Raw genomic sequence first — 12,325 nt, 5'->3', positions numbered from 1 at the left:
TGATACCAATCTGTCACACCCCCAAAATCTACACGCGGAGTACCACCGCTTGGAGGCGTGACATGACCAAGATCAAGCCACCAATCATATTGAACATAGCATATAATTCAAAGCAGTTTATGAAATCCAACACAATACAATTGGTGTCCAAACAAAACATAGTTTAAGTAGCGGAAGCATAATATGAAAACCCAATGTAAGTAACAAGTTCAAGTGTTAATAAGTTTAACATGGCATCCACGATCCATGTCCCACAACGACTGCGCCTCCCAGTGCAAGCTCCATGAGTACCTAACGACCTGCAAGGCATGTAACAGAGAGTCAACAACAAAGTTAAGAGAGTTCACAGTTGGTTGTTTAGTTTTTAGTATTCGTAGTGTAAACCGTATGTTCGTTTAGTAACCAGGTATCATATATAATTGTATCGCGGCCCTCCAGGCATGTTTGCGAAGATTAGTGGGGGTTTCCCATGTATTCTAGACTAGGTATATTTGTATCGCGGCCCTCCAGGCATGTGTGCGAAGTTTAGTATTTGTATCGTGGCCATTCCAGGCATGTGTGCGAAGATTAGTATTATGTTAGTATCGTGGCCACTCCAGGCGTGTGTGCGAAGAGTAGTATTAGTATCACTAGTCTAGCAGTATCTACAAGTGACCTTCCCCTCACGAGGTCAGTGGTACGTAATCCCAGTAACAATGTAAGTACAAGTAATTATTCAAACCCATTCCCAACCCTGGGAATCCCATGATTTGGTAGGAGTGTGAACTCACCTTGGTTTGCTCGGTATGCTAAACTATGTGCTCATAATTAATCAATCAAGGCCGAGATGGAATGAAATAATGGATTGATCGCTAGAGAGGGCTTGGAGAACACAAAGTGCCGTCACACAAAAGAGGGGCTCTAGGGTTTTGATTTGGTCCGTTGTTTCCCGAATGCAACAGTTTGAGTAAAATATAACATGTAAATGAACTGGGCCCTTAGTGGGCTTTGGCGAAACAACGGGCCGGCGAAACACTCGTTTCGTCGGGATGCTTGTGACGAAACGAACTCTGTTTCGTCGGTGCGGTTTATGGCGAATCACTTGTGTTTCGTCAGACATGTTCGAGGTTTAATTAGTTTAGATCTTTAAACAGGATACATGATAAACACCTTAATCACATTAAACAGATAACATAACCAGCAAACATCTCAACATATAATTCATATAATCCACGTATACAATTACAAGGCAAACAAGCAAACAACTAAACAGTCAACGTGCAATCAATGCGAGTAAGGAATCTTGGAAACTCGAGTTTTCACAGGATGGGTATGGTGGCTCAAGAAAGAAAGGCTATGGCGATCAAAGTTGACGTTAAAGTTTGGCATTCAAGACTAGGTCACGCTTCCGATTCCAAAATCACATATTAATTTTTTAAAGATGTTTTTTTTAATTTTAAAGACAATGCCTGTGATTCATGCATTAAAGCTAAGCACACACGGACTCCGTTTCCTAAGAGTTTTATTAAGACTAATGAATATTTTGAGTTGGTTCATTGTGACATTTGGGGTAGATATCATAAACCATCAACAGGCCATGCGAGTTTTTTCGTAACCATTGTCGATGATTTTAGATGGGCACTTTGGTTTTTCTCATCAAACATAAGAGTGAAGGGAGTGACTGTTTGATAAGCTTTCACAATATGGTCAAAAATCAGTTTTCAAAACCAATTAAATGGATAAGAAGTGAAAATGGATGTGAGTTCATTTCCAATCGCATGAAGGAGTTTTATGCTCGTGAGGGCATTTTACTAGAAACTACTTGCCCTCACACACCCCAACAAAGCGGGGTGGTGGAGCGAAAACACAGACATCTCCTCAAAACCGCTCGGGCCCTCATGTTCCAAGCGATCATTCCGAAGCGATTCTGGGGAGGGTGTATAGAAAGGAAAACATATATCATTAATCGACTCCCGTCCAAAGACATTAAAAACCAAACACCATATGAGATAGTCTTTGGACAAAAACTAGATTATGATCACATGAGGACTTTAGGCTGTTTAGCCTATTATAGTGGTATAGAAGCAGGAGGTGACAAGTTCAAATTCAGGGGGAGACCAGGGGTGCTCATGGGATATCCACAAGGAACAAAAGGTTTTAAAATTCTTGACATCCAACATGGTAAAATGGCCATATGTCGCGATGTCAAGTTTGTTGAAACTAATTTTCTGTTTGCCCATTTTAAGTCTAAAACCCAACTTCTGAAATATTCAAGGTACCCATGTGGTATGATGATGACTGCATTAAACAAACAGAAGCCTAGAATGATGAAGGGAATGTTATGGCAGATTTTGTCCCACAAACCGAACCCACTTAGTCTGGTACTACCCATGTACCGACTGATTTTGTTGGTTTTAGAAGTGAAATGCAAGTAGAGAATGACACAACCATCGAGCAAACCCATAATGAACCTAGAGTTGATCACTTGAATGCTGCACTTTTGTGTGCTCCGGTACATAAAATCCACTCTTGGTCAAGGCATTTTCATACCTAAGAGTGGTGGTTTTAATATTGTTGCTTATTGTGATGCCGATTGGTTGGGATGTTCTGACACAAGACGCTCACGGACAGGTTATTTGTTACTTTTGGGTGGTGCTCCAGTGTCTTGGAAAACAAAGAAGCAGTCTGTGGTTTCACGTTCCTCAGCAAACAATCCAGTTTTCCATGAGAGAACTAAACACGTAGAGATAGATTGCTTTTTCGTTCGAGAAGGGGTTGAATCTGTTATCTTTTTATCGGTTATTCTGTTTCCTAGTTTGGCACATAAGTCTTAGGATCTTGATTCTATTTTATTCACGTTTCCTGCAATTTGTTATTCAATGAAAAACCAAGTTCTAAACCTCCTGCAACTTGTTGCCCGACTACCTGCCATTGCTTTGTAATTGCCCTTTTTCGTGTGGAATGATATTGACGATGGTTAATTTAAATAAAAAAAAAATCACAACCTTTGTTGATGTAACCCTTACAATCACATTCTTTAAGAAAAACAACACATAAAATCACCTCTAAACATGTCTAGTACTTTTAATAAATTTACCATCAAATGCTTTTTGACTACCACAAGCCAAGACACATCTTTAATTTCATCTTTTAAGAATGGATTTTTAGCAGGCCCATATCCTCCTCGGATGATAAGGAATTAAACCGATTGCTAGTTACCTTTGGTCTTACAATAACCGCTTCACTATATTTGGATGAAAAACAATTCCACATCTCTTATTGAGTATATTAGATTCACATCAACAACCAATAAATAACATATTGACTCCTGACCTTTTTATCTATCCATGCATCATGTATTTATCTAAAAAAATTACCGTTGGCCAAATTTAATAAAAATAAACCAATGGTATATGCCCATCTCAACCCAAATACAGAAAAATATAGAAGTATGTTGAAGAGTTTTGGTTAATATATACACATACACTAAGGAGCAAATGGAATTTATCTTCCTCCTTTTGTCCATCCTATATATGTATCTGTTTCTGGACTTCGCATATATCGACTCTTCTCTTTTCCTTTGCGTTTTTAGCAACCATCGTGATTGTTGGTTTAACATCTTTTAGAACAACAACACTTTACGAACCCAAGTTTAGTATCGACGCGTTCTACATAAAGAACCACTCACTATTGACATTGGTCGTTTAGTATCGACACGTTCTACATAAAGAACCACTTGGTATAACAGATAGAAATTGAATGTTAGCCTCTAAGATGAGGAGCAAAAGGATGTTAAAGCAATGATCACAATGGCTGCTAAAAAACGCAAAGAAAAAGAGATGAAAAGATATGTTATGCAAAGCCCAGAAACAAATACATACAGAGGAAGTAAAGAGGGGACGATGACACAGATGATATGGATGGAAATCAAGTAACAGAGACTTAACTTATAAAGGGTAGATAGGGTAGTTTATGGAATCCCGTTATTCAAGTTATTAGAATTTAATAAGTTTAAAAGTGAAGTCAAATTCCATTTACGAAACATAGTTATTTTAAAACATAAATACTAGTAATAATAGTTAATTTAAAACATAAAAAAATCAAAAAATGTGTATGATATAATCAAGTAACGAATAAGGGTAGATGGGGTAGTTTTTGGAATCCCTTTATTCAAGTTATTAGAATTTAAAAAGTTTAAAAGTGAAGTCAGATTCCATTTGAATTTGAATAAGATCCGAAAAACCGATTGGAATCAGCTTATTTGCATTCGGGTCTATTTGTATATGCCGATTTACGAAAAATCGTTAATTTAAAACATAAATACTAGTAATAATAGTTAATTTAAAACATAAAAAATCAAAAAATGTGTATGATATAAGTATATTATAGTAGGTTATTGCCCCGTGTAATATACGGGGTGAATCATAATTATAATGTGAAATAAAAAAATATGTCCATAATAATATGATCTAAGTATATATAATATAGAGTAATATGCAGACCAAATACGAAATAAATATTGAAGTTTGTATAGCCATTCATAATAATATGATCTGTTATTTGTTTTAGGATTTGTCATACGAACTTAACATTTTGTACCACTACTAATATTTATTGTGACATTTTCTTGTTCAAAGGTAACGTGTCTGATTTTATCAGATAATAGATTATTCTGACGGGTTAATGTTGGCATAATATTATATTTTCTACCATTCAAATATAATTTCCTCACTTTCGCTATCATTAACATTAATATAAGGTATGCTCGTATTCAAAGCTATAAACCAATATGAATTGTACAAAATAATTACTTTTATCACAATTAGTAAGAAAACCAATAAAAACTATTGATAATGTAATATGTCCCATACCATTTGAAAGGTCTGAAAAGGGACTTCTAGACTGATAAAAGTAATGTAAATGAATAAACAAAAATTGAATCAATAAAACCAATTAACTATAGTTGAGAAAATACTGTTATTATTTAATATGATCATAATAAAAACAAACGTTTAGCTTTATCTAAATAGAGTAAATTACGTTTTTAGCCCCTGTGGTTATATCAGTTTTACTATATTGGCCCAAAATAAGAATTTTTAACAGATCAGCCCCCATGGTCCCATTATCTAACCGTTTTGGCCCCTAAGTCTAACCAAACCCTAACCCTGGTTAATTTCTTGGTCACATGGGTTGCACATGATGGGTAAAATTGTAATTTCCCCTCCCCCTTTTATGACTTTATAAATAAAACCCAAAATCATCATTTTCTTGAACAAATCAGATCATCATCTGCATCTCTCTTGAACAAAAACCCAGATCTGATTTCTTGAACAAATCATATCATCATCATCTGCGTGTCTTGAACAAATCATCATCTGCATCTCTTGAACAAAAACCCAGATCTGATTTCTTTAACAAATCAGATCATCATCATCTGCGTGTCTTGAACAAATAGTAGGGTTGATTGATGGTATGGTGATGATGGTGGTGAAGAACGGTGACCGGAGAAGACGATTGATGTGGGTTACCAGTGATGATGAGAGGGTGGTTCACGGTTGTAGGTGGTGGTTGTGGTGGACATCGGAGGTTGGTTCGACGGGGAAGACGATGGAGAAGAACGGCCGGTGGATATCAACTCCGTTCAAACATCCGGCGACGATTGACACAGCGACGATCGATTCCGTTCAAACATCCGGCGACGATTGAATCACCCAGGTCAGTCGGATTTGGGGGTTTCATTCGAACACACAAAACACTGAATTTGGGTTTTGTTTTTTATTTGTTCTTTGACAATTTTGTGTTAAGAATTTAGGGGGTGTTTGGATGTTGTTTATGTGGGGATGATGATGATGATGACGATGATCTGGGTTAGATGATGATTGTTCTTGAAGATTAGGGTTTGAAGATGATGATGTGCAGATGATGGGTTCTTGTTCTTGAATTTAGGTTTTGTTTTTTTTTTTTTTTTATTTGTTCATGTTCATGTAGATGAAGAGTGTTCTTGAAATCTGGGTAAGTTCATGTAGATGAAGAGTGTTTTTGAAATCTGATGAAGATCTGAAACTGATGTGCAGAAACTTTTGGTTTTTTTTTTTTTTTTTTTTTTTTGCTCAAGTTCATGTAGATGAAGAGTGTGCTTAAAATCTGGGTAAATAGAAATTAGATTTAAAGGGGAAGAGAAATTACAAAAATACCCTTGCATGTGACAAATAATTAACCAGGGTAATAGATGGAGTTAGTCTCAGGGGCCAAAACGGTTAGATAATGGGACCATGGGGGCTGATCTGTTAAAAATTCTTATTTTGGGCCAATATAGTAAAACTGATATAACCACAGGGGCCAAAAACGTAATTTACTCATCTAAATATTTACAAAATGTTCTTGCAAGAATGTCTAAAGAAACACCGTATGTTGTGTTTGTGTTTACACATCAAGGATTTTGATTTGTTTCATTGTTTGAAACGAAAATCCATGTATGATTGTTTGGAGAATCATGCACTGATGCACTTATAACTTTTATATAGTTGTAAGGAGCATTGCAAAGCATAATTATGTTTATTTTAAGAAGAGGTAGTAAGTATATTAGGATTTTGATTATTTAAAATCTCATTCAGAATAATGGTGATTCATTCTAGATATATGGATTCAATCAAAATAAAATTCTAATATAATATTTAAATTTTTTTAATTTAAAATTTAAAATTTATTTATAAAGTATTGATGCCCTCATTGAATGACATGTGTCTCAAATCAGATTTCATTTATTATATAGTATAGATATAGATCTTATATAAATACAATCTATCTATATCTTCTATACTATATAATAAAAGAAACCAATAAAAGGACATACGTCATTCATTCATTGAAGCCATATATTTTTATAGATAATTAATATCAATTAAAAAATGATTATAAAAATAAATTTAATATAAATTTAAATAATTTGTATAGGAGATAGTATAGTATTTTATGATATTTATAACTTTGTTATAGTTTCCTTTCTTACCCCAAAACTTTGTCAAATTTTATCTTTACTCTTTTCTTAGCCCTTAAGTTCAGGAAATATAATTTTTAACCACTTAACTTTTTATGAACTTTGTAAATGCCACTTTGACCCTCTCAAGAGTTTTTGCCTTGACAATATAAATTTGAGTTAGTCGGTCGCGTATAATACGTTATGATTGTACGATATAAATTAGATTTACGTTACTTTTTGATCCAATCGCAATGCAACTATAGGATATATTGAGTTCAATCGGATACGTCAAAACGTGCGTTTTCATAATGTTAACACATCACATAACGTTTGGAATAATCCTTTCAATATAAAGTAATAAAATGTAAATGATTTATTTATTTTATTAAACTAAAGTAGTTAAGGATATAACCTATTTAAAAAATGTTTACAAGGGCTAAACAAAAATATTAATCAATGTTTATTTGTTCTATACTTTTATTTCTGTGTTCAATTCTCAACTCAAATACGGTAATCACTATGTTTACGTGACACTTATAAGAACCGCCACCTGAATCACCCCATCCATCGTATATCGAGTATATCCGTTAGTTTTTTAAAGATGTTACTACACAAAATTACATTTATGCAACTTGTGTAATACACGGGGTTTTTAAAAAAATATAACTTTTTTATTATGTAGTATATAAAATTAGATTTATTCAATCCATATAATACATAGAGTTTATAAAGATATAACTTTTTATTATGTGGTATATAAAATTACATGTGCTCAACCCGTATAACACATGAGGTTCTTAAAAATATAACTTTTTTCATTATTTAATATATAAAATTAAATTTACTCAACCCGTATAATACACGGGGTTCTCAAAGATATAACTTTTTTTATTATTTAATATATAAAATTACATTTATTTAACCCGTGAAATACACGGGGTTCTAACCTAGTTCTTTATATATTAGTAATAAGGTTATCGTGTGCGACACGGGTTAGAGAAATTATTTATTATTAATGATTAATATATAATGAATACCAGGTAGAGGATCCTGTAAAAAGTGCTCAAAGTGTGAGAAGTGTATTATAACACTATATATAATACTATATAACACCATATAAACACCGTATAACAATATGTAACACCATATAATATCATATAACACTATATATCATTATATAACAAATATAACACTATAGGTTGTCCGATAGCATGTCTATGATAGATGTATAGTGTTATATTTGTTATATAATGATATATAATGTTACATAGTGTTATATGGTATTATATGGTGTTACATATTGTTATACGGTGTTTATATGGTGTTATATAATATTATATATAGTGTTATAATACACTTCTCACACTTTAGGCCCTTTTTACACTATCCTTACCCATGAATACCATACAAAAAATGACAAATTAAGTTGTGAGATCCAGACTTATAAACATATTCATCAACTTTTTCATGGGTTATGAACTTATTGGCATTCTTATACGCTTATTGGCTAGTTATGTTACGTGTTTATGCTTAAAATTTTACAAAAAAAAAGCTATATGATTAATGAACCAATATAAAATGTACTTAATGTATTAAACACAATTAAGGAAGTTCAAGTATTTAAACAATATAAAATATGATATTAATGACTAGTGGGAATGCCCGCGCGTTGCCGTGGCTATTTATGTTTTTTTCCGCCCGTTGCGTGTCGGGTTCACGTATTTTGTTTATAAAAATAATTTACTTTGGTGATTTTCGAAGTTGCTCCAAGAATCATGCAAGTTAAATGGGCAATCGTACCGGGCTGTAAATAGTTTATAGGCTGTAAATAGTTTATAGGCTTCCGTATCGATGTCAGTGTTGCTTGACCCGCTTGCTTTTTTATGATTGTTCTATGGAGTCACTCGACTCCGTAGCCTATACATTCCATCTGTCTATTCCTACCAATTATGCTAACTGCTATTGATGTTTTAGAAAAATAGAATCTTGAATGAACGGCTCTTAGGGCTCTCACACAATCTTCTCTTTTGACAACTACTGTGATGTTGTACTCTGAGCATATCGGATGTTAATAACTTAATATTAGCCTGCAATGCAAGAAGGTTGCGAGAAGCATGAATAACAAATGTGTGTATGTTGGGGAATTTCAGATTGCATTATGATTAGAGAGGCGTGATGTCACTTTCAGATCAAATTATTTCGGTGGTTCACTCGAATAATTCAGTCGGATACAACTCTGATTTTTGAGAATAGAACCAGGGTATGTTGTTTTTGTCTGCGAATTTTTGTGAACCAGGAAGAAAGTGATCAAAAAACTGTATGGGAATTTGGGGGTGTTTTGCAGATAATTGCCTCTGGCAGTTATGTTCGAATTTAATCAAATAGCATTAAAAACTGTCTTAATTTTTTGTCCTAAAATTTAGGACGAATTTTCATAAATTTTATTTTCTAAGGCATTTTCCATAAAGCAATTCAATTAAAATAAAACTTAATTAACAAGGGGCTCTGCCCCTTGGACCCCGCCAGGGGTTGCCGCCCCTTGGAGCTTGCTCCTGCGGGCGCTGCTCCGGAACCCCCGCCAAGGAGTCGTTGCCCCCTTGGAACCCCCGTAGAGTACGGGCTCCGCCCGTACACTTCGAATTATAATAACTCAAACAAGCATGCATTCCCGCACCTCCTAACTTGCTTGATGCGTATCATTATTCGCTTTAATCACCAAGTCAATCCCGATTACACTAAAATATATAATAGTGTATGTATATATATTATATTTAAAATATTTTGTTTCTTTTTTATTTGACAATAAAAAAGAAAACTGAAAAATAAAAGAATAAATAGGTAAATCGCCAAAATCGTCTCTGAGGTTTGGGACTTACAAAAATCGTCAATGAGTTACGTTAACGATACATGTTAACTGAGTTAACGATTTGGATGTAAATGCAAACAAAAATAAAACCTAAGAAAAGTGACCAAACCTATGGGACGGTTTTGGCATTTTACTCTTCAATTTAACATGCTAAAATTATTTTTTAGAGTAAAATGTTATTTTCGTCCCTAAGGTTTGACCACTTTTACGAAATTCGTCCCCGAGGTCTAAATTTCGAGGGAGGAAAGTCGCATTAAATTGCCAAACTCAAGGATGAAAATGATAATAAAACGCAAACCTGAATAACTCAAATGCACAATATGTCAGTATGTTTGACTGTTTAACATGTATTTATTTTTATTTTTAATTTCTAAACTAAAACATAATTTTTAAGTTTAATCATACATCTAAATTCCTATAACCAACATTGGTTGAACTGCTTTTCTAACTGTGAGTACAATTAATTCCTGTCATACTACACATCATATTGTAGTTATGTAGTGATGAACTGTGTTGGTCCACAATTTGCCAATGTTAACTTTGATTCAGGTGTACAAGATTTTTTTAAATATATCACGGATTATGATAATGTTTAGCTATGGCTGACTACTTCTATCAATATGTATACATGACTAATAATTGTAGTTGTTTTAGGACAAAGACAATAGTGTGTACACAAATTTCTATGATTTGTACAATTAGGTGTTACAGAATCCATATAAGGTTACAAACATGAAGCAGTTAACGAAACAAAACGAAAGAAGGACATGATTGTAATATGTACCGACTGTCGTAGGGACTCTGCATCTAATAGTCGGAACAATAGGAGGATGGCGTAGTGGGCGTATTGCACGTGCTAAAGATGGAAATGATTTTCGATCATCTCATTCCTATTATTATTGCACTAATTATATTATTTCCTTTTCTTTGTATCAGAGCAGGAATAGAGAAGATCTTGTTACACCAAACCTCCAACCAGAATTCTAACCACCATGACCGACGACAAAGATTGTGGAAGGAAAAAGGAGGAAGTAGGTTCCGACCACAACTCTCCATACTATATTCATGCCTCAGATTACGGATTACCCGAGGTAGATGCACATCAATGATGTGCTCACAGATGGAGACGGTCACTACCTTGACTGGTCTCAAGAAAGACTACATTTCTTCTTCGCCAAAACAAGGTGGGTTTCATAGACGGGACAATCAAGAAGCAGGAATCTGATGCAACTTACATGGCCTGGATGCGGTGTGACACAATGATCAAGGTTTGGCTGCATACCGCCATGGAGAAGGACATCAGAACCAGCGTGAAATACGCTTCGACTGCCCAAGAAATCTGGGCAGATTTGAAGGAACGATTTGGTAAAGAAACTGCCCCTAAGGCGTATGAAATGAAACAATCACTTAGTCCTATCCGACAAGACGGGTCATCAATCTCAGCATACTACACAAAGTTACGTGCATTATGGGATGAAATCCAATCAGTCTTCTCTACACCCATATGCAATTGTGGCAATTGCACTTGCAACATTGAGAAGAAAATGGTGGAACTAAAAGACAAAGTAAGGCTATACGAATTTCTGCTAGGGCTTGATTCTAATTTTGGAACCATAAGGACCCAAATACTAGTGATGAAGTCAATGACATCGCTTGGAGCAACCTATCACCTTGTGACAGATGTCGAACGACAAAGGGCTGTCTCAGGAATGAATGTGACACCCCGTTGAGGCATACTCACTCATACTAGCTTGACAGTGACTGCCTTAACTTTCGGGACGAAAGTTCTTAAAACTTGGGGATAATGTGACACTCTAGGTTTTTTCGAGCAACCTCCTTGTTTAGCATTATGTGTATATATATTATTAAATGAAAGTTCGTGAATTTATCTTGATGAGTTATGTGATCCTTGTATTAAGTATGTGTATTATATATATATATATATATATATATATATATATATATATATATATATATATATATATATATATATATATATATAGTGGAGAGTTCAAATGAGAAGAAATTTTTTGTAAGAATAAAAAAGAAGAAATTTCAACCAATAAGATTGCTTCATTTTACTTCATTTAATTTTTGTATTTAATATTAGTATAAGGGTACATTGGTAAACTTAGATGGATCATTAATTGGTAGTCTTACTTTTTAATAGCTAACTACATTGAATTTGTAATTTATTTTCAAAAAAACATATTTTTCAAAAAAAGAAAAAATATATAATTTTAAGTGTAGCATAACTTACAAGATGTGTAGGATGAATTACGAGCTGTGTAGGATAATTTCAATATGTGTAGGATAAATTTCAAAACGTGTAGGATAAATTTTGATATGTGTAAGCAAAAATTTAAGTGTGAAGGATGATAGTGTTTATGACTAATTAGTCAAAGATAATAATAAATGAGTTGAGAGAAAAACTATTTAATGTTTTACATTTTTACCCTTTGTTCTTTTTCTTCTTAATTTAATTTTCTTCTCAAATGAAC

At 33.9% G+C, this 12,325-nt stretch overlaps 2 protein-coding genes across 2 annotated transcripts in view; both read left to right on the top strand.

Moving 5' to 3' along the window:
* The window catches only part of LOC110942568, a 38,575-nt gene extending 32,472 nt beyond the window's left edge, over positions 1–6,103 (top strand). Inside the window, exons 4-6 of the mRNA XM_022184340.1 lie at positions 5,403–5,565; positions 5,968–5,991; positions 6,095–6,103. Coding sequence (XP_022040032.1) covers positions 5,403–5,565; positions 5,968–5,991; positions 6,095–6,103 — 196 coding nt within the window. The remainder of the gene's footprint in view (positions 1–5,402; positions 5,566–5,967; positions 5,992–6,094) is intronic.
* A 4,713-nt stretch (positions 6,104–10,816) lies between these two features.
* LOC110942567 lies at positions 10,817–11,554 on the top strand. Its single transcript, XM_022184339.1, has 2 exons — positions 10,817–10,915; positions 11,009–11,554. Exons 1-2 carry the CDS (start codon positions 10,817–10,819, stop codon positions 11,552–11,554), a joined length of 645 nt encoding a protein of 214 aa, XP_022040031.1.
* Positions 11,555–12,325: the final 771 nt, after the last annotated feature.

The sequence above is a fragment of the Helianthus annuus genome, chromosome 5 (genome assembly GCF_002127325.2).
Source record: "Helianthus annuus cultivar XRQ/B chromosome 5, HanXRQr2.0-SUNRISE, whole genome shotgun sequence".
NCBI classification, from domain to species: domain Eukaryota; kingdom Viridiplantae; phylum Streptophyta; class Magnoliopsida; order Asterales; family Asteraceae; genus Helianthus; species Helianthus annuus.
This window is presented reverse-complemented; position numbering and strand designations above follow the sequence as displayed.

Coding starts and splice junctions, on each gene's coding strand:
- LOC110942567 (XM_022184339.1), top strand. CDS start 10,817: ATGACCGACGACAAAGATTGTGGAAGGAAAAAGGAGGAAGTAGGTTCC. Junction 10,916..11,008: donor CAGATTACGGATTACCCGAG/GTAGATGCACAT, acceptor CGCCAAAACAAG/GTGGGTTTCATAGACGGGAC.